Raw genomic sequence first — 22,853 nt, forward strand, 5'->3', positions numbered from 1 at the left:
GGTGTAGTTTCTTCATAGTTACATGAACATGTTAAAAATGTATTAAGCATTTAGCTCTCCAGTCTGAAATGCTAATCTTAATGTTCCAGCAATCTATATTTGAATTGAATTCTACAAGTAACACATGGTCATGGTCCTGTGGTAGGGAACTGGTCTTGTGCCCGGAGGGTCGTGACTGAGGTGCCCTTGAGCAAGGCATTTAACCCCTACTGCTCCCTGGGCGCCGGGCTAGGGCTGCCCACCGCTCTGGGCATGTGTGCACCACAGCTCCCTAGTAATCACTAGTGTGTGTTTGTGTGTGTGTTCTAACTGCACAGATGGGTAAATGTGGAGGAAAAAATTTGATTGGGGTGTAAATTCACAATTGACAAATATGGCACATTTTACTTTTTTTTCACATAACAAAATGTGGATTTTTTCTTTAATTTATGACCTTCAAAATTTTTAAGTTTTGAAAAAGTTTAAAGTTTGATCTATGGATGAGTGGCTCTATATTACACTGGCTTTTTTTCCCTGCTGATGTACAAATGTAATCGACGGGTTTAACCTCACTATCATCAACACTAGATGGTAGTATTACATATGTCCTGTTTGTTTGGAGCACATAATGTGCCTTGATAGCTCCCTGAAAGCTTCTGACTCCTCTTATAACTACACACATTTAAGATTAGTTCCCACAGAGATATAGATAATGCTGTAATATAACTAATTAATATAATTAAATCATAAGCTAGGTGTTTAAGAGAGTATACAGAATCGAACCAATCCCTGATGTTTTGGCTATTAAATGTCGGGTGACATTTTAAGACTCTAATATTTTAAGTCAATTTCAACTTCAATCTTTGGAAAGAAATCGGGTAATGAAAAAGGGTAATGACATTGACTCCTGTAGTTTAGTAGTAGTCTGACTCAATGGTACTTGAATTCTGGCCTATCCATACTATTACCTAGGATGGATTCTGTGATCCGATGCAAAGCACTTTTGTAAGTCGCTCTGGATAAGAGCGTCTGCTAAATGTCGTAAATGTAAATGTAAATCATCCACATATTCCATCTATTAAAATATTTTAAGATATTGCTGTTTACAATGCAGGAAAAGTGCACAAACTTGTTTGAACTATTTACAACTCTGTAAGCAAAAGAGAATTATTTGAATGGGCATACCATTTATTGTTTGTCTCACCCTTCCATTGGGTGAGTTTCCTCACTCTTCTACCAGAGGCCTGAGTTTGAGGGCGTGGCACAGTATTTTCACTGTTCCTAAGATTGGGCTTAGATTGATGTTGTCATTGTTGGTATCTATTAGAGCCACTCCCATCTTAGGAAGTCACAGCCTTTGGTGACCTTCTGGGACACATGGACACCACTGGGACAACCTTGGCGCCAACCCTCTGCATTCTGTCTTTCTTCTTTCATTCCCTGTTGTTTTTCCAGCTTCTCATATTCCTTTCTACCACATCTATTACCACTTTTATCTACCATAATGATGTCTGGTTTGTTCATCACTTGATACTGAGTCCCTCAAGATATTTGCCTTCCTCCTTCTGAATATTTGTATGTATTACCTGAGTTTCCTGTATTATTTTTTAACATTCATCTTAATACTCAAAACTATAAAATTTTTTGCTATTGTTTAATCAAAATGAGGGTTCGTTGTAAAGTTTTAATGACAATATCTTCTGAAATAACTTAAATGATATTCACAGCACTGTTGTGTACCTCACTGCTCGGCATCTGCGAAGTTTCCGTTTCCATAGCTTTCCAGCTCAGTGAGCTAAGAAAACAGTGGTTAATAAACATCCGTCTGGACCACTTTACCGTTTCACCACATATGAAGGTCTGTAACACACATTTCATAACAGACCACATAGTTGAACCATAAACCACAGAGGCTCAGAGAAGATTGATTAAAGGTGCAATGCCATTGCTTTTCCAACAGAGTACATCGGTTTCCCCGAACTGACGAGGATATTCGATTTTACCAATGTGTAGCAAGTAATGTGCAAACACCACGTAAGGTGTAGCAAACTCCTACTGACACTTCCATTTGCTTTTATAATGTTAATATATGTTTAATATAAGGAACATTATATGTTTACCAACAGATTCTGAAGCTATGACCACTTAATGTAATTTTGGTGGCTAATAGGGTCATCCATCCACAAAATGGTTCGGGTCTCAAGATCCAAAGTCGCATCAAAGAAATAATACAAAGAGGTGACCCATTCATGGTTGTCAGTGGTAGGTCAAATTTTATTCACTGAAAAACTGGTCATAAGTTCCAGTCTTGGGTGTCTGAAGAGTTTCCAGCAGTTACTGGTTTTCTTGGTCAAACACACAACTGAGCGATCAGTAGCTGCACTGGACACTAGACCTCGGAGACTGGAAATGAGGACTCCTGCTCTACAGGTTGACATTTTAATAGTTGGAATAAATGACCAGATGCTATAAATGCTGTATTAGCTGCAATATGGTATAGAGCCTCAATTTGTAGGAGTGATGGTGGTTTTTGACACTTGAGATCAGTGCAGTGTGAGATTACGTACGTCTTCCACTGCTTTAATATACCTTCAATATAATTTAATGGAGGTACTTTGGCCTTGTCATAAGTGTAAATCTTTCTACATTATTACCTATTACCACAGAGGCAGGTGCTCAGCCAGTTTCTTTTCCTCATTTACCTTTCTGCTAGTTTGAAGGGTACATGGGACACCGCTTTTCTTCCACAGTAAGTCAAAATTATTTTGACTTGGACAAACTACCTCTACACACTTCATGGATCTGTGTGTATTTGGCTGTCACCAAAGAAAATGAAAGCCATCCTCCCTAAAGAAGTTCAAGGTTTTACTGACACTCAAGTAATCTTGGACTACATTGAGCTCAGGTGTCAGACGCTATTACCACCACTGCTACAAAGTGAGATTTACTCCACATACAAATCTCTGCGCCATGAAGTGCCTGGTTGGCATAGCCCCACATGGTGTAGTGACATTTGTCTCCTTACTTTATGCTGGGCCACTGAGTGACAAAGAATTATTCAGTCAGGGCTGGCTAGGTTGCTCACAGAAGAAATGGCAGTAATCTTTGACAAGGGCTTCCTCATTACTGATTGCATTAAATGTAAGGTCCACTGCCCATAATTTCTGTCAAAACAAAATCAGATGCCTGTATACCAGGGTACACAGTCCATAGCACGGTTGAGAGTACACGTGGAATGTGTAATTAGTTGAATCAAACAAAACAAGTTGTTTGATGGTTTCATCCCCCTTTCCTACAAGTAAACATTAGCCAGATGTTTACAGTGGCAAGCCTGTTTTCAAACTATCAAAACAAGGCACTAGTTAAAACATGGGTTAAATAAAGCAGTCGTTCTAACTTCTGTCTATATGTGTGTATATATAAATATTTCCAGTCTCTGTACAATAAAAACACAATTTCATTAAATAAACAAACAAACAATTTTTTGTTTCTTTTGTTTTCAGTTTTTGTTAAGATTTCTGGAATGTAGTGAAACAGTCCCTACTTGCGGGTCTTCCTCTACGGGTCATCAGACCTCTACAGCTGATTCAGAATGATGTACAAGAGTACAAGAGATTTTTTATAGTCACACATCGTACAAGTACAAGGCATGAGATGAAGTTCCCTGGGGCCCAGTGTTAAAGCACCAGGAGCCCAGAGCAGCCGCTGCATCTAAGACGTGCCGCTAGCTCCTCAGGGAGGGGGAGAAACATAGTGAGATAACACTAGGAGGAGACAAAAAAATATGACCACAGATTATTCTCACAACAGGACAACAGTCTTTGTGCATGCAAAAAATCATAGCACATACAAGCATTGATAACACAGACAGATGTAGCACAACTGGTCTTCAATCTCCCCAAGTTCACAGGTCACTCCACTGCTGTGCTCTCTTCACTGGCTTACAGTACCTGCACTCCTCAGATATAAAACCTTGGTGCTTTCCTATGAAGCCAAAAATGGACTAGCCCCTCCCTACATGATGTCCTTGGTCAAAGCTCAATCCATACCTCGAGAACTTGGTATCTGTTTTAATTCCTGTTGTTTAAGTTTGAGTCTGTTTATTTGCAATACTAGGTGTTGGCATTGATTCCTGTAGTTTAGTAGTAGTCTGGCTCAAGGGTGTCTTGAATTCTGACCTATCTGCACTACTGTCTAGGATGCATTCTGTGAACAGATGCAAAGCACTTTGTAAGTCACTATGGACAAGAATCTCTGCTAAATGCCCTAAATGTAAATGTAAATGCACACAAAAGCAGGTGGCTAAGTCTTCCAGAGGCAGAAGTGGGGCTGGTGGAGCATCTGGATGCAGCACGATGCACTGTGATGCTAAAACAGGTTGTTGATATGACAAAACACTGCCCTCCTGCAGCACAACAAATACACACCTCACTGCAGGCTTGTCGAGTGCCATACCCATGGTAGTCACCCGTGGCTTGTCTTCAAGGCTGAATTTTTCATAAGCCTCTGCCACTCTAAACATGCATGGATCCAGTAAAGGGCCCACCATTCCCCGGTTGAGTCCAGTCCTACCAAAATTAAATATAGATAATCAGAACAATTACAATAGGGTTCCAGCATCTGTGGTGCTTGGATCCCTAATGCACTCAATAATCATGTTGATGGGCCCATGGACGTAATTTTGTAATAAAAAGTGGGGGGGGGACATGGATCGTCGCTATTTAAAAATTTGGTTTTAACCATAAAAACTGGGGGGGACTTTTGAAAAACCCCCCCGGTGTTACTCCCTAATAAAATAGAAAAGTGACTGTGAATCCAAGTATAGACCATGCAATAAAAGACATCTTAAAAATCACAAGTATACAAGTACACAAGTATAAACTTGGCCAAGGTTTATGCCAGTTTTGGTTAGTTTCAGTGCAGCTATGCACTGGGGGAATGGCACACTGAGCTCGGAGTAGTGAGCAGTTTGGAAAAGCAAAACTATATGGTTGCTTTGGGCAATGCCTGCCATTCATGAACAGCATGTGTGAGTCAGCACAGATCATAAAGCCGGAAGGGATAAGCAAAATCGGTAATGACTTCACCTAATTCAGGGATTCCCTACACCAATCCTGGGGATCACACATCTCACATTTTGGTGTGTTCTTATCTAGCACCATATTTAACTAAATAATTTAGTTTGTGGCATGTGCTGGGAAAAGTGCAGGGCCAGAGTGGGCCAATTTTCAGCCCGGGAGTTTCATGCCCAAATCCGGCCCAAAATTATTTTTCCCTCCCAAACTAGAGATTGACACGAGCCAGCCTATTAGCCACTCTGGCTCTGGTCAAGTGTGTTAAAATGGAAAACAAGACTGTGAAAAGTATAAGAACCCTGGGAATGAGACCAGGAACCTCTTGTTTGTTTGATGACAATATGTTTTAATAGTACATAGACGGGAGTTTACCAACATACACTGGTGGCACAAATCTATTACTGACATTTTTAGATAAAAATCCCTGAGCAAGAGCAGCACTAAGGACATTTGATTATCGTTTGGTAAACTTTGGATCCAAAGTGGTTGAACACATACACATTTACTCTGTTACTTTTAAAGTGAGTCACTTAAGGTTGCTATCAAACTATTTTATGCATCAGTGTGACAACGGTTTGTCCGTTTTATTTTAGGCTTCGAGCTTAATTGTAGAGCCCCTCTATCGTTAGAATCAACTTGTGACGATCACAAAAAACTTTGTAGCTACAACACAAAATGTAATGAATGCACACATATATAAATCGTGAAAGAAATTTCATAATTTTGTTATGCTTGGTAATCACTCGGTCACTTTATTGTTGAAACGCGGCTGTGGGTATGTGGTTAAGCTAGCAACGGCTCGAGTGTTGGCAAAATATGCACAATTAGGTAGCCTACTGAGTGACAATTTCTTCAGCTTCGCTTTGCTCACCAGAATATGCTGATGCGACTAGTTAGCCAGCTAGCTAGATGTCGTTCTGGTGTCATACATCTTTTAATTTCTCCTAATATATTACGGTATTTGCGCTCTCTTCACAAGTAAGTTTACAGATTTTAATTTGTGATTGGACAGCCGAGGTGTAACGCTTTAACTGAACTTTAACTTTAAATTATAATGGGCCGACAGTAAAATTGCTAACTTATCATACTTAGAAACGGTCTCTGATCATACTGCGGACTAGTGATGTGTCGGTCGCGAACGAACCGGTTCAAAGAGCCGGCTCTTTTAAGTGAACGACGAGAGCTGGTTCCCCTCTAAGACCCCCCCGGTCAACAAAGTACGTTCGCCACCACCCCCCCCCCCCCCCACCACCCGGTCAACAAATTACGTTCGCCCCGCCCCCGGTCAACAAAGTAGGTTCGCCACCCCCCCCACCACCCGGTCAACAAATTACGTTCGCCCCGCCCCCGGTCAACAAAGTACGTTCGCCACCCCCCCTCCCCCACCCGGTCAACAAATTACGTTCGCCCCGCCCCCGGTCAACAAAGTACTTTCGCCACCCCCCTCCCCCACCCGGTCAACAAATTACGTTCGCCCCGCCCCCGGTCAACAAAGTACGTTCCTCTTCCAACATGACTGTGCACCAGTGCACAAAGCAAGGTCCATAATGGCAGAGCGGAGACTGAGAGCCAGGCCTTCTCGTCCAACATCAGTAGGCCCTATGTGACCTCACAAATGCGCAATATAGTGTATGTTCAGGTGTGGCTGAATCAAGGTATATATATATATCCACAAATTTGTTCATAAGACAACAATTTAGTTTGCTGTTTAATTACAGAATATGAAAAAGTACTGAAGAGATCTGCCTCTTGTGATAATTACCTCAGAGGGACCTCTGCTGAAGGTGTTAGAGACATACCTCTTGCTGGAGGTGTGCAGCCATTCTCTTCACATTTTATCATGAGAATGTTCTAGAAATGACCAAAGTGTCCTACTGAAGTTTTAAAAATTTATTGCCATAGTCATGACTCATTGTAATGCCCAAATAATGAGAGGAGAGCATGTAAAAAAAAGGCCTTCCAATCTGCCCATGCGTAGGCATTCATTTGCCAGTGGAGGGGACGAGACCTCGTTCTTCTACTTAAAGGAGAAGACTTCTCTGCTATGTAATGAAGAGTTCTCATTTGCCGTGAGACAGGCAGTAAAATGGTGCAAAAAGGCTGGCTTGCATGTTTTTGGCTCATTGGGCAACAGGCAAGATTATGTTCAGTATTATCTGGAAAAGAATAGCCTATAATTAATATAAATGAAATGAAATCAAAAGTAACTGCATTAAGCTTAACTGTAAATATTTTCAGCTTTAATGCTCATTTTATTGGTCACTCCTCGTATTTTGCAAGCTCTGTGCTTTTTCATGTCAGCACATGAGGCTATGGTAGATTTTCCATTGAAACGTAATGGAATAATAAGAAAACAAATATATGAGCTGTTTAATAGCAGCAATGGGACTCACCGCTGGTTTGCTGCTTGGCTGTTTCAGCAGCTTCCAAATGTGGCTTTTAAACACTGGTGTGACTCCCCCACACACCCCACCCCTACCCCTTGTTTTATCCGAACATTATGAGGCTGATATGTCAATACCCCAGGCCATTGTAAAAGAGGGTATTTTATGTGCCAAAATCCAGACACGTTGTGGCACGTTCTAGCTTGCATCTACCAGTTTGCTTCTCAGGTGAGTAGCTACACTGATCTGAGGTGACACCAACTCCCTCCCTGGATTGTTCTCTTGTTCACACAGGAAAAGACTAAATAACACAACAGCGTGAAGCCAGCGTGTCTTCATAGCTGAACGCCACACCACAATACATAACAGTATGCTGCAAGATGACTATTTAACCATTTGTAGGCCCATTACTATAACACATATGTTGTAAGGCGTCAACACCCATACTACTAGCACCCTCAGCAGTGCAAACAGAATTTCTCCTTTGGTTTTTGTCAAAGGTCATCACAATACATAATCAAGAGACACTTTATTACGTGCACCTATCTTATAGGTCCACTTATTGTATCTTACCATTTTAGACTGCTGTCATGCACAGTCATCCTAACCCTCTAATCAGCCAACTGCAGTCCTATGGTCATAAGATGACCACTGGCAAACAGTTGGAGAATGGTTGAATCTAACAGATTAGTGTCTACTGGTTGAAGTCTTTAACTGGACAGTTGTGAGGTGTTCCTAAGTATCTGTTTTTAATGAAGTGGGTAGTGATCTTAGCTGCAACTGCAAGCAGTGTTTTAGGAAAACTCTCGTAGCAGGCTCTCTGCCTGTAAACTTCCTGTTTTGAATCTGGGCTGCACAGCTGTGATTTCCATTGCTGTGTCAGAGTGCGACGTGCACTGCACACTGTTCGAGACACAGCTGAACCATCATCTAGTGAAAATCATTTGGTGAGTAGATTTTAAGCATTCTTAAACTAAATGTTTAATTTGCCTTTAGCACCTTTATTTAACTATTGCTGTTAAGAATGTTGGTTTTTTGTACTCTGCTCTAATTCTAAGTGCTAGCTAGTGTCCTGGGAACATGAGGAACCAATTTCTGTTCATGCCTTGCAAAACTGCCTACAGCATATTGGAGACTTTTAAATATTCCACAAATGTGACCTTAATGTAACAGCTTATATTCAGTGTTAGTAATTGAGTCACTGAGGTCTTTAAACATCTCCACTGAAAAACACATTCGTATACAGCCTCCCGAGTACAGAGCATGTATGGCCTCAACGCAGAGGTGACAGACACTGAAACCCCAAGTGTCAGGTAAGGGTTAGAGGTTGACAAGCCTAATGCAGGTTGATGCACCTTAAGCACCTGGAATCTGTTGGTTTGCCAACATGATATCAGGAGCAGAAGTACTATTAGAAGTAAATATGCTCTGCAAAAAGCATACATGCAAAAAGGAAAGATGGATTTTGTTAATTTATGCTATTCTAAATACATTTATGCATGATTTAAGTCACATTTCATCCTATATTTTTATTTTAGTAAATGTACAGCTTCATCATATTTCTTTGTTTGTTGTGCTCATAAAAGGAATAGTTTCAGAATCAAATATAGACAAATTTTCCAATATTTATTTGACAAGATTTTTACTTTCCCCTGTGAAAACCATATAAATATCCTAAATTCTAACTTTCAGCCAAAAGCCTGGTAATGTTTGTAATGCGAGGCTGAAATAATAAACAATCTCAGCCAATCAGGGTGTGCACATGTGCCCTCTGGACATCTAATGAACTGCAACAGGATCTGTAATTTGTTCAAACTACTGTTAAAATCTTGCTTTTATACCCATGTGCCTTCAAGTTTATAACCATGTCTTCTTATGCAGCTCCATGTGTACTGATTTGTAGAACTAGCCTATTGCTTTGTTTTTTCAAGGCAGTACTGGTGCAAGCCCATGTGAAAAATTATCAATTGGCATTCATTTCACCACCGTCTTCCCTTTTTGTGGCCTGGTGATAAACGAGCCATATCTTTAAGCGCTGTGACCTGACCAGAACATATTTTCCGAAGCATGAAGCATGTCTGCCTCCTGAGGCATGCAGTGAAGAGAATGTGATATTAATGCATCGCCCATGGCATGGTCTTGCAAGTCCAGTCATACAAGTTCTTCCAAGGACACTGAAGTCCAGACATAGTAGTGATATAAACAAAGCCTGTGTCAGTTTGAGTTTATTTGTATGCAATATGTTACGCCCCCTTCCTATTTGAGATCTTTTTTTAAGTATATTCCTTAAATCTTATATGGCAAGAACTCTGTAATGTGTCCAGGAGTTTCAATCTTTTTTAATTCACCATAAATACCAGTGGTTGAAAGTAAGAGGTTGGAATGTACTGGCATGTGTATGACCACATGGACAGCTGAATTTAGAGAAGTCAAAAAGCAGAATTTGCAAATCACAGATAATGTTATAAAGCATACCAGAGTCAAGTAACAAAGTATAAAGTTCTGCTTCCCTTCAATTACCCAGTTTGCCTTCTTCCATTTTTAGTGGAACTTATTTTTTCAACAGTCCAACAGAATCAGATCTCAGTAGTTTTAGCTTACTGCAGTATTTTCCAGTCCAGGTGCAGACCTACCACACACTTGCTGTTCACACCTGAACCAACTCATCGGTGAGCCCTTCCATCTTTAAAATGGGTGTGTCAGAGTTGGCAACACAAAATGGTCTAGAAAACAGCCATGAGCATGTATTTATGTAGGGTATAGCTACGTGACGATGTCGTGTCATTCGCGTTGGCAGCTTTTCAGTAGCCTAAGGGAAAAACAAAGCTACCTAATTTGTGGTATAATAACGTGTCTGCTTTTTGCTCCCTGTTCATATTTTAATAGACTTGTTTAAAATGACTAACATGTTTGTTTGACCTTTTTTCGGTAGTGGATAGTTTGAAAGGCCCAGTATCTATTATCTACTAGCCTATCTCCTCAGTAATGGTCGCTCACGCCGTTTCTCCGCCTCTCACTTGCTGTCTCATATCCCTTGCATGTGCACCACGAATGATTCCGTTCTGGTCTGTGATTGCTCGAGTGCTTCACTTCTCTGTGTTCTCATTGGTCGTCGTGATGGGATTACCTCGACAAGCGCCCAAAAGGACTCGAGGACCAGCTGAAAGCCGTTCGGCATTTACAACGCAGCTGGACTGCAAGGGAGGCGTGCCGAAAACGCTGGTGTGTTCGTTCGTTCGCGATGGTTTAAAACCGTTGTGAAAGTATATTTCTTTGAAATTTACTTGTTTTATGAAGCGGAATATCGGTTCATTTTCGGTTTGGCCTACTGCGTTTACGAATGAACTGCACCAGGTAAGATCAGTGCGATAGCGTCACGATCTCCTAAAAGTAAACGCGAAAGATTGTGTTGAGAGTATTGATCACTTTGCCCACAACACCCTATTATCGGACACCGCGTTGTCGGTCGTTTACTGGCGTGGCCATCTTACAGTTCTTGAAAAGCCCAACTTTTACAAATGAACACGCACTTATAACTTTCGACGTTGGATAGGACATCGGAGAACAACGAGACATGGGTATTGGCATTTAAGTTCAACATTTGCAGGGAAAAACTGGATTCGCACAATTCATTTTAAGCAGCGAGTAGCCACGTGTAGCTTAGAACTACACAACTCAATTAGGCTTACTGGGACGTTTATAAACACACACGTCGACACTTGATGATTTAATAACTTTTTGGTTGCTTTTAACTTGACGTACATTTAATTTGCGTGCTTTCTTAAGACCGACTGATTACATGCGCAGATATGATACAACGATTCTTATGGAGAATATAAACTATAAAATTCTTTGGACTGAATATCTTATGTCGGTGGCCTTTCGAAAAACTAATGTTTCCGAAAAATAAGGTATATTGCTCAAAAGTAACAAACTTCAGCATTTATTCTTTATATTGACATTAGGGTGGCAGTGAATGGGCAATTGTAGGGTTAAAATGGGCTCGTCCATTGTTATTGTGTCGAAAAGCCTACGTCTGAATTGACTCACTCATGATGCTTTCGCTTTCAGAAACAAGTTCTCGTGCAAACTAAATTCAGTTTTTGAGACCTACGATGCATCTCCTAAAATAAATAAATTCGTCATTGTTCAGTTGTAGCAAATTTAACGTCACACTCCTTTTTCACACCCTTTCCCACATTGCATAATGCTTGCATACAGTATAACCTTGAATATATCGGGTATAAATAAGAATATAGGCTTTTACCTGCACCTTTATTATAGATTGGTCTTGGTTTTTGTTGAATTTACTTTCTTTGCTTCCTAACAGCGTTTTGCACATCCTGAACCCCAGGCCGATGCCATCTCCCATCATGCCTATGGATGTGGCCGTGAGGATCTGCTTGGCACACTCCCCTCCCCTTCGCAGCTTCCTGGGTCCATATGACGACTACAATTCCAGAAACCTGATTAACCGATACAAACCCTTGAGGCCCTGCATCAGCTCGAAGCCCAAGGTGGAGGCCACAAGCCGAGGATGGAAGAACCCAAAAGGCAAAGGCAAAAAGAGGGTGGTTTTTGCTGACTCCAAGGGTATGTCCCTGACTGTGATCCATCTGTTCAAGGAGTTTGAAGAGGACCCCCTGTCAGACTTGCAATTCGAGTTATCTGAATTGGAAGATGCCATTGTAGGCCTGAAGGTGGAGAAGCAGAAGAGTTTGATCTTGGACTTCCCTCAGCCTGCAGCAGATTACTTGGACTTCCGGAACCGTCTGAAGAAGAATCATGTCTGTTTGGAGAACTGTATAATCCAGGACAGGTCTCTTACAGGCACGGTGAAAGTGAGCAACGTGAGCTTTGAGAAGTCTGTTCATGTCCGGATAACATTTGATTCATGGAAAAGCTGCATTGATGTTCCTTGTACCTACATGAATAATGTTTATGGTTGCACTGAGACGGACACCTTCTCCTTTGCCATTGATCTTCCAAGTTCGGTGTCTCAAGAAAATCACGTGGAGTTCTGCATATCCTACAACACGCATGACCAGACGCACTGGGATAACAACGATGGCAAGAACTACAGGTTGGTACAAGATGATGATGGTGACCACACCAGCCATGGCACGCAAAAAATGGCGTCTGAAATCAAGAGCCCTGGCAAAAAGTCAGACTTGGAATTTGATCAGTTCGGGAGCCCGAGGACGTCCAGCGGCTTCTTTCCAGAGTGGCAGAGCTGGGGGCATGTTGAGAACTGCACCCCCTACTGGTGAAGCAATGTGGTGCAGTGCACCTCCAGACAAAAGAAGTACTATGGGTAAGAACACTGAAAATGGAGTTCCCTACTTTTTTCCAGCTTGAAGTTCATGGATGTATATAAGACTGTGCTGGTAAATAAATGTGGAAAATCAGAAATGAAATTCCTAAATTTTACACTGAATCAAAAAATCCTTTTTATTGGCAGTATTTGTTCAAAAGGAAACTATCCCAAGTTGATTACTGGTATTTTGGCACATTTAAGAAATTGTTGCTTTAGTCAGTGAGTTCAGTAATCTTTTTTAACACAGTACAATCACTATTGTTAATTTAGGTAGGTGCTCAAACTGAGTTAATGGTTTTGTTTTATTTTTTTTCTTTTTCTAATTTTGCTGTGCACTAAGGTATCTTCTAGATGTTCTAAACCAATAGTTGTCATGACCTAGATTACCTTCCTCTGCAATTGTTGGTCAAATTCATGTTAACACTTGAAATATTCAAAGGTGAATTATACCTGCTGAACACACTTTCTTCTGAATATTTTTCTGTATTTTTAATGGTTATTTTGTAGACCTGATCAGTGTACAATATTGAAAGATTAGGAACCACACCTAGTTTAAAAAATGCAGTTAACTAGGGCTATTCATCCCCAGATTTCACAATGTGACTGTTTTTATGGAGGTTTTCCAATGAGAAGTACAGATGAGTTTGCACAGCATAGAATGCCTTTAAACTGCTGAATGTGAAAGTGGAATAATCTGGTACAACATAACGTTGCTTCATATTGAAGCTTATATATTTTGTGGTACCATTTTATTGGCCACTCTCTGGCAAAAAAAATCAAAGAACCAATTCATCAAAGTCCCATGTAAGATTCTGCAGGCCATGAAATGTTATTCTTTTTCATGCATGTTTTCCTACGTTTGGGGTTGGTTTTTGTTTTTCTCCATCAATTTTCATTGTACATGCGCCTTCTGTTTTCACCATGCCTCCCGTTTTGGATGTTTGCTGCTGTGGTTTTGTTCATACCAGTGTTTTTCTGTCCCATGTTTCACAGGCCTGTGGTATGAAGGCCTGCTGACCCCTGGGAGCTGGATAGGGATGTTGAATGTAATTTAATGTGTGTTAGTAAGTGTGGTAAGCCTGACTTAAGCCTGTGGATTTGGGCAGGGTGTTGAATGAGATTAATTGCTACACTTCTCTTGCTTGTCCTTGCTTCCCTGTTCTCCTATGGGGGGCTACACCTGATGTGGTCAGCCTTGAATATGGGTGATTTTTATTTAGATGGAAATGTTGTCCGCTGTTAATTTGAAAGATGGAGCAAGTATGTTGAATGTATAAAAAGGCTACGCAAACTATGGTGTGCCTAGTTTTTCCTAATGCAAGGAAGGGTATTTTTGAAAGATTTATTCACTGTATTGTGTTCCTTTTAAAAATAAAACCTAATATTTCTACTGTAAAGTGCTCCTGTCTGTTACTGTATCTGGGCAACCGGAGTTGAATATTAAACTGCACAACAGAAGTGAGTTCTGATCTATAATATGAACGTGCACTGCACCATCACTTCAGTTTTTGCTGGTTGCACCATGTAACGTTCTTCCTTGGCCTGGCCCTGTTAAAGCTCATGTGCAATAGCATTGTATTTTGTCTATTTCTCAAGCCATGATGTCATCTACACGGTCATTAGGTTTAGTTGTCTTTTAGACTAGCTTTTTTCATTTTGTGTGTGTATGTGACCTCCATGGTAGAGCTGTATGTGTTACATTTTAGGCTATCCAATAGGACTAACCAGTAGTGTTCTAGTGACTTAAAATGGAGCTGGTAAAACCACTTCTCTGTCTGGGACCTGAGTCTTTGCATGTCATTGATTAGATAGCAGTACTGATCATGTTTTAAACTAATCGTCCAAATAAAGTAGCCACACCGCAATGACTGTGATCAGAAGGTAGTGGCTACAATGATGTATTTACTTAAGACTAGCTTTATCCAAGGCACAACACACTGGCTGATTAGTTTTCTGTGTTGCCTATTGGGAAACAGGAAGTGTGTTTAGACACTTCTACTCTGCTTTTAACTCCTGCTCTTACTGACATGGACGATTATTTGTTTGCTTGTAATGACAATTCCTTTCCCAAAAATATATACCTTCAATAATATTATATAAAAATTAGGTGAGTTTGGTAACATCAGAGCAATTTGACATTGGCAAGGCTGATTTTGCCATTTGAACACAATACCCATCATAAATATTTCTGAACTAGTTTCAATGCTACTGTCACTGCTGCAATCAAACAAAATAAAACATGTAAATAGGGCAATCCTGAAAACAGCATCTCAATTTGACCAGTCCAAGCAAACAAGCTTGGCCACTCTTTCCTATTAAATAATTTATTAAAAATCTCCCTGCTTTATCACCTTTTCTGTCTGATTAGACATGGCACATTGGCGCATATAACACTGATTAAAATTCCTGCTATTATACTGCTGCTGGCCATTTTTAGTTACACCCTGTCTTAATTTAACAATCTTTGATGTGTTTGATAACACTTTGGAGAAAGTAGGCTTTGTTTATTCATCAATTCTTATGATATAAGTGTTTTTTATGTATTTTACATATTTTATTGCAGTGTGAACACACATTACCCTTTATTACCACAGTAACAAACAGACATTCCCAGCTTCTCCGAGTGCCATTTATAGTATTCTACCAGCATTCCCTACTAATCCACAGGGTTGTAAAGCTTGAGGACACACACTATTGCCATCATCAGATGTGCCATGCCAGTTGGGCTCTGACTCTGTGACCTCCACTAACCACCACATAACTCCAGTCCTTTCTGACCTCGCAAGTCGTAGTTGATGCTGCAGTCTCTGCGCTCAGTGGGAACTACAAAGGCCAGCATCCCCATGCCTGTGTAGCCCGTGGTGCGTGAGGCTGGATTCAGCTCCGCCTCAGCCATGCAGGCACGTCACGCATTTGATGGCCTCAGATGCGGTTTCATTCCTTGGCTCGTGATGGAAGTGCCTCACATGGCGTCAACTGCAGCGTCAAGCTCTTAAGCTTGGGCACTCCAGTCTAAACAGCTAGGCTGCCACTGGATGGGGGGTGTCATACCACACCAGCAGTACAGTTCTAGAAAGATCCTACTCAACTTTCCCCATCTCTGAATTCAGTTACCACTTCCTACATTCTGTGAATGGTGAGAAAGACTTTTCCAGCAAAGTACAATTAAGTAAAAATATCTAAGGATGGACATGAAACAATATCAGAAAGGTATGTCAATGGGGTGGGAGGGAGGTGGGTGGTTGTGGTGATTTAAACACACTGAACTGAATGATTATGCTGCAGGATTTTAAGGGTATACTGCCTTGTCTTGCATACTTGTGCTAGAGAGATGTCCTGCTCAAAACACACATATGAGTCAGACAGTCACTCAGCCCAGTGTAAACACCAGATGAATAGTATGAAGGCTTTTGGACTTGCAGGAAAGTGACTAGCTTTAAAAGTGAAGTAACCGTTAAGTAATTGCCCTTGAATGCTTTGTGAATGCTGTGTGAATGCTTTGTGTAATGCATTAACGAGAATATGTCATAAGTGTGCCATGTTGTAAGTGTTATTTATCAGGGCATGACGGTCAGCTGAGGTGAGCAGCTCTATCCCTCTTACTACAGTGAGACTGCCAGACATGCTCGTGCAATGAGTCAGCCATTTCTGTGTGCCTGCAGCACACGTTCACTGGAGCGTGCGCACACACCCTCCGAACACAACCCGGTTTGCACCTAACTCAATCAGCCAGGGCCAACCATTATGCAGCATTGATCTGTGAGGGCTTGCCTTGCTGTCACAGTGCTCACAGTGATCCCTAACTGCGTGGCAACGAAAGGCAGGCGAACATGCCCAATTACGCGCACGCCATTTCTCAGTCTGGAAGGGCTAGATGAGGGCGCCGATCTTAAAACTGCAATACACTGTTGTAAATCACCTTCACGACCATTGTCAGGACCATAACCACAACACAAGCTTCCCTGCTCTTCTGCAGATTTGATTGCTTGTAGCGTTATTAGTGCACAAGTCCTGCAGGGCGTCCTCCACTCTGTTGTCAGCCGCTGCAGGTTATGATGGATTACTGTTACAAAGGGGGAGGGGAGCAAAGTGGGACACTCTGTGGGATTAACAGAGCCCTCCTGGAATAACGCCCTTGTGACGCTGTCATTATAGTGTGGTGGCTATAGGCTCAGTGCGTCACAGTCCCAGGCCTCGGATATGGATTAGTCAAAATCAATCTGGCACTGCTGGCCTTCTGTGTTTTCATAGAGGCTATACACAGAGATTTCAGATTGTTTATGCTACAGTGAGGTAACTCATGTATGGTATTAGATATAAGAGATTAGTCTTACATCACAGTTATTTAAACTTACCTCAGAAGGTGCTGTCAAAATAATCATGGCGTTTGCAGACCTTCTGTTTTGGCTGTTTTCTAGCACAGTTAGACAAGCTCTCATTTCTGAGTTACAGTGTATGCATGGTGTTCCATATGTGGCTAGAATTCAGCTGATCTCAGTCAGTACTAATGAACACATGGGACCAGTCTTGCTTACAAAAACAATCCCACTGAGATGAACTCCATCGGGTGCCAAGTCTGTTTGTTTACTTTAGAAAACAAATGAGCTTCAAGTGCATACAACAACATTAAAGGTCACCATGAAGGTCAAAACCCTTAAATGGGACTTCTTATACTCCAAATCATGACAACGCTGGGAGATCTGCGCAAGACGCTCTAATCTGATTTCATCCTCTTAGCTGGGGTGAAGACCTTCTTGCAGGGTTAAGAGCAGCGGCACTAAACTACTTACTGTGGACTCGACTGCCTAGCTCAAAAACGAAAGCCAGCGTGAGCCAGGCTAATCTTCAGAACGTGAGGCAGGTGCTTCCCTTGCTTCTATCTGTGGTAGCATGCTAGGCAACATTTTAAAGTCAGGAATCTATGAAGGCATGATGATGGAGCTAGCATTAGCCATAGAGGCAACATATAAAGGGCTTATCCTTACAGTCTGCTAACATTCTTACAATGACAATGACCAAAGGACTGTGTTGGAGGCCACGTAAGCTAGGCACCATTGCAGGAACACTCTTCAAATGTTTCCTTCCAGTTTACCCAGTTTTTATCCATTATGGAAACAGACAGAATTATTATTATATATATATTTTTTACCAGGCTGGCATTGTGAGACGCTGTGTACAGCCTCCCCAAAAACCTTGCTCTTACATGGCGGTTTGACAAATATCTTCCTGTTTCCTTAGGAGACTCAAGTAGACTGCGCAGGCCGAGCCAGCCTGTTGTGTGGACGTGCAATCCATGGATGCCGAACTGTGCCACAGCTGGAAGGGCGGGACTCTCTCTCTGTGGGGAAGGTCAGGAACTGTACAGGCTGTTTATTGTTCATTGGGCCAGAAGCCAACAGCAAGCACTCCACTGCCCCACCACATACAGCCATGATGGAACACAGCCTGCGTCAGAGCTGGGAATGGAACTTTTTTAGCTGAGGTGGTTAAATATAAGATAATGTTAGTATTATCATGCAATATTAACTTAATACTTGGTCACTTGTGTCCATAAGACACAGGGTTTAATTAAATTTGTCTAGGAATGTGCCTAAAATATCCTGTAGCTAGTAAGGTCATGCTCAATTAAGTGCAGCTAAGATGGTTGCAATTTTTTTCAAGAAAATATTTATATGGCATAACAATGCATAGGGCAATATGGTTGGTTAATGTTTTCATGTCTTTCAGGTTCCTGGTAGATCATCAGGGCACTCGTAGCTTCCGCGTCTTCCTATCTGACTGTTGGTTCACCAAACAAAAAGCCTCTATGCAAAGCCAGTACAGCTTTGGCTCATGTGGTTAGTCTCACACACACATGCACATGCACACAACCAAATCCACTGCGAAAAACATTCATTTAGGACCAATGTGAAAAATTATTTCAGTCACATTTACAAAATTGAAGGATGTCGGCCTGGATACAGAAACTCTAAGCCTCCTCTAAGTAATTGGGGAAATAAAACTGCAGTGATCTGAACCAGCTAACCTGAAAGCAAGGAATGACATGAAATCTGAGTAACACAAAATTCCACAATATCATTCTCTTACTAATCAACAGGCACATTGTTATTTCCTGATCCCAACGATGTAAACACCCAGACACACACCCACACAGCCACAAACACGCACACTTTACACACCACATGTGACCAATCTGCCTTTTCAAAAATTCATGACAGTAAAGGGAGGCTCTGTGCTCGACACCGCATACACGCCGAGGACTGATTGGCTCTGACAGGCGCCCAGCCCTCTGCTCTCCTGGCCTGTGGAGAGCGATTGCTGAAGGGCCAGGAGGCTGTTTTATTCCCCGTGGCTCTGCTGATCCATGTAAACACAGCACGTGAACCCAACACGTGAAAATCCAGCACGTGAACCCAGCCCGGACTGCTGCCCATAAACCATCCATGTCCCAGGCCTCCCGGGCCAGACCTGTTCCACACCCAGCACCCCTGATGAAGGAGGAGTGACACAGCAGTTCCCTGGAGAGACAAAGAAGGCTTTACACACACACACACACACACACACACACACACACACACACACACACACACACACTGCTTGGCTACTCGCTGCCCTCTGCTTTTGCATTGCCTTGGTTCGTGGAGAGCTGCAATGCTGCATTTATCAGCCCTGTAATGACTTGGTCATAGAAGAGAGGAGTTTGCGATTCTGTGGCACGACTACGTGTCCATGTTCACATGGGCCATTACATCACCGTAAGACGACGACCTGTTGGACGCTTGTAAATTAAGCCTCCCGTAGAAGAAGACAGTGTCAATCCCTCAAAAGCTATCAGCAAGCTGCATGAGCTAGTTGGCAGACCAACAGTTACCGAGGCTGCGGTCGCTTGTGGCAACAAGCTTGTGCAGCCTGAAATGTCCCGGTGTTATAAACATTGTATGTGCAATGTCAGGTTTCTATTCAGGAGCTGTATAGAAAAACTCACACACCTATTTGCCGAGCTTGATTTATATATACAGCATTTGGCACATTCCCTTGGTCCCAAGTGACATGCAGAAGTGCTGTGAACTGTGACCCATATGCTAGGCTAATGCTAGCATAACATTTTGTATAAGCATACAAGAGACGGCAGTCAGTTGTCTATATGTATTATAGTTACATCCATCCATAACTAGCACATTATATCTGACCTGGGCCATAGTGTTCATACTGTACATACTCATTTTGTTCATACTGTACTGATTTAGAAGCCTTCTTAAACAAAAGTGCCAAATATGGCCAGCTAAGACTGATGCCACATCAACTGTATTGATCATATAGCCTACTGTGTGTTGAACACTGTATCTGCTAAGGGTATCTGCTAAGACTGATGCCACAACAACCATATTGATCATGTACTGTGTGTTGAACACTATCTACTAAATGTGTCTGATAAGACTGATGTCACAAGAACCTATTGACCATGTACTGTATGCTGAACACTGCACACATTAATAAAGACAAGCCTTACTTAACTGCTATTGGACTGCTAGCGAATTTAACAAGTATTTTGGCAAAAGTATTTCCTTCCTGGATGTCTCTTCCTGTTTCTTTAATTCTGATTTCACTCAATTGAGAGAAAGTTACAAAATAACAAAAATATCTTACTACTTCAGATATGTGTAAACGCTGAACACATCTCTGTCTTAAATGCTTATAAGTTGCTTATAACTTAATTTAGAAGTTTTTGTTTGCTTGCATATTTATTCCTGACAGAAATGTATTAATTCTGAAATTAAATGTTCTACAATATAACCAAGCAAACAACCAACCCAGACCTTGTTACATTAGAGGACACTAATAGTTCTGTACCCCTCCCATGTCTTTCCTATTTCTCAAACTCATAATGAGACATGAGTTTAAGTTCCTATTCATGGTCAGTTCCTGTCAACACTAATTCATGTAAAATGAACTTTGGAAAAAGTTCGTAGAAGGGCGTATGAGTGTGAGGTATGGAGGCATTTGTCTGTCATGTGCACCACACACCTTGCTAAGGCTGCCTATAGCACACGCTCACGTGCATCCAGTGCCCCTGACCTTTCTGTCATCCATCAGGAAAGGGTTGTTGAGGTACACCCTAAATATAGTGCTACAGATAACGGTGGAGGGGGGTTTGACTGTCTGCTATGGTGGGACCTGTTGGAGTAGGGGTAGCGTGTCTCTCGGGCAAAGTTACTTTGAAACTTGTCTTGCAGCGTGGATCGTTTGTGTTAAGTTTTAGGATACGTTTCACAGGACTCTTGTGCTGTGCTGTACTGGTCTGTGTGCAGCACGCGGGGATATTTTTAATGGTGTGCTTACAATGAGGACGGAAATGAACACAGCCTCCAAGCCAGCCATCATATGGGGCCACAGCTGAAAGCCTGCTACATCTGAACTTGGGGCGATTCTTCAGTTTAAATAACAGATAGCTTTTAACTAACCCTCCTGCCTACATTCAGAGATAAAGAATAGCACAACCTCTTTTGATGACCTTAATCTATTCTCTGTTCTAAAAGGATCTCCCCCCTCCCCACCCCGGCACCGCAGCGCATTACAGAGTGAGCAGCCTGAGGTCAGCACTCTCTTGTAAAACTGTGCAAGGAAGACATAACCAGGCCACACAGCACTGGATGTTAGGATGTCTAATGAGCCTTGCAGAACAGCAATGTCCTGAGCCTCTGCTGTAACAAAAGAGGCCCGGGATATCTGGTGCAGGCCTAGCTGTGCTTCTTGGCAAGTTGCTGAGGGGGATTAACCCAGTACAAAACTGGGAAAGGACATACTGGGGAAGGACCTACTAACAGACTGAAACTCACTTAACATTGTTGGATGAATTCATAACGTTCTCACTGTACTTCAATTGAAATATTGATTGTATTTCATGTGTCTTTCGTGCAACCGATGGGAACTGCCATGGGAGTACTGAGCTATGGAAGCACTAACATAATGCCAAATGTTTCTTACTATTGTTCCTTCACTAATGGCCTGTGTGAAATGAAAACACAAACCTCATGCAGCTCTGTGGATTGTGCTCAGATTAGGTGCATTTGGCAAAAAAGATCCTGAGCCTGTAAAAGTTTTTGGGGTGCTATATTTTTATGTTCATGGTGGACATAGTAAGACATGTTAGCTGTTGTAAGCAAATGGTTGGTTTCAATTAAATCCCTGTTTTCTACATTTACTGGACGTCTTCCATTGTGCTAGCATTACATAACTGCATACATAAGAGAGGCTGTAATGACAGTACTGACACCATAATGCTTGTAGCATCTAACACATTTTGGTTGGGAACTTCAAGTTGGTTTGTTGTAACTCAGCTGACTGACCTTTTGTTGAAAGCCTGCTGCACTCAAAGCTGAGTGATGTTATTGAGACCCGGGCAGATAAATAGAGCACAAATACCGTGACTGGCCACTGTAATGATTGATATATGACAGCTCTCTTATTAAAAGCTTGATGCACAGCCAAGACACACAGAGCACCTGTTGTCAAAGCTCATCGCCTACAAAGTTTTGGCAAAGGTCCTCCCCACTGCCTGGCTGTCTCTCTGTCTCGCCGTGGCTATGGGATGTGCGCCTGGCTGGAGTGAATGTCCCCAAACCCTCCCTGCCTCCCTGCTCATCCAGCCCAGCGCCTGCTAATGTGACGGGCTGAAAATTCATGACTGTCAACTGTTCACACATGGCATGCCAAACAATGCAGTCGCCCTTGACCAGAACACCACAACCGAGATTCTCCAACCGTTCTCCTTTTTTTGGACTGTTTCCACACGAAGGTGAGGACAGGTGAGTGTGATAAGAGGGGCTACCATAGGGGCGACGCTGAAAAGGCCAGTGTGATTACAGTGGGGCCCAGTCTGTTGCTCAGGCTCCACTAACTGCAGTCACCTCCCAGATCGAGATTTGAGCCTCGGGTAAATATAGGTGACGCTTACGAAGTCCTGTAGCCAGACCATCAACTTCTTCAGATGCACTGAGCAGCAGCACCATGGCCATTAACAGAACCTCTATAGAAGTGGATCGAGTCAGCAGGTGTGAATTAATCACTTAACTCAGAATGGGTGACAACGCTTTACAT

At 42.0% G+C, this 22,853-nt stretch overlaps 1 protein-coding gene and 2 long non-coding RNA genes across 6 annotated transcripts; 2 read left to right on the forward strand and 1 right to left on the reverse strand.

Annotated features, from left to right (window-relative positions):
• Positions 1–2,305: 2,305 nt before the first annotated feature.
• On the reverse strand, positions 2,306–7,486 carry LOC143510629 (uncharacterized). The gene is made up of 3 exons (XR_013130037.1): positions 7,448–7,486; positions 4,407–4,547; positions 2,306–3,743 (listed from the first exon to the last, which is right to left on the reverse strand). It is a non-coding gene; the product is annotated as an uncharacterized LOC143510629 (long non-coding RNA).
• A 769-nt stretch (positions 7,487–8,255) lies between these two features.
• Positions 8,256–14,152, forward strand: ppp1r3cb (protein phosphatase 1, regulatory subunit 3Cb). Of its 4 annotated transcripts, none has more exons than XM_077000198.1 (2): positions 8,256–8,385; positions 11,769–14,152. In XM_077000198.1, the coding sequence occupies exon 2, from the start codon at positions 11,797–11,799 to the stop codon at positions 12,706–12,708; it is 912 nt and encodes a 303-aa protein (XP_076856313.1). In that variant the 5' UTR covers positions 8,256–8,385; positions 11,769–11,796; the 3' UTR covers positions 12,709–14,152. The 4 variants fall into 4 exon arrangements, with proteins under 4 accessions (XP_076856313.1, XP_076856312.1, XP_076856311.1 ...); XM_077000197.1 differs by lacking the exon at positions 8,256–8,385 and adding an exon at positions 10,156–10,660; XM_077000196.1 differs by lacking the exon at positions 8,256–8,385 and adding an exon at positions 10,158–10,792.
• A 1,549-nt stretch (positions 14,153–15,701) lies between these two features.
• LOC143510628 (uncharacterized) lies at positions 15,702–20,273 on the forward strand. The gene is made up of 2 exons (XR_013130036.1): positions 15,702–15,965; positions 17,994–20,273. It is a non-coding gene; the product is annotated as an uncharacterized LOC143510628 (long non-coding RNA).
• Positions 20,274–22,853: the final 2,580 nt, after the last annotated feature.

This window comes from Brachyhypopomus gauderio, chromosome 3 (assembly GCF_052324685.1).
Source record: "Brachyhypopomus gauderio isolate BG-103 chromosome 3, BGAUD_0.2, whole genome shotgun sequence".
NCBI classification, from domain to species: Eukaryota; Metazoa; Chordata; class Actinopteri; order Gymnotiformes; family Hypopomidae; genus Brachyhypopomus; species Brachyhypopomus gauderio.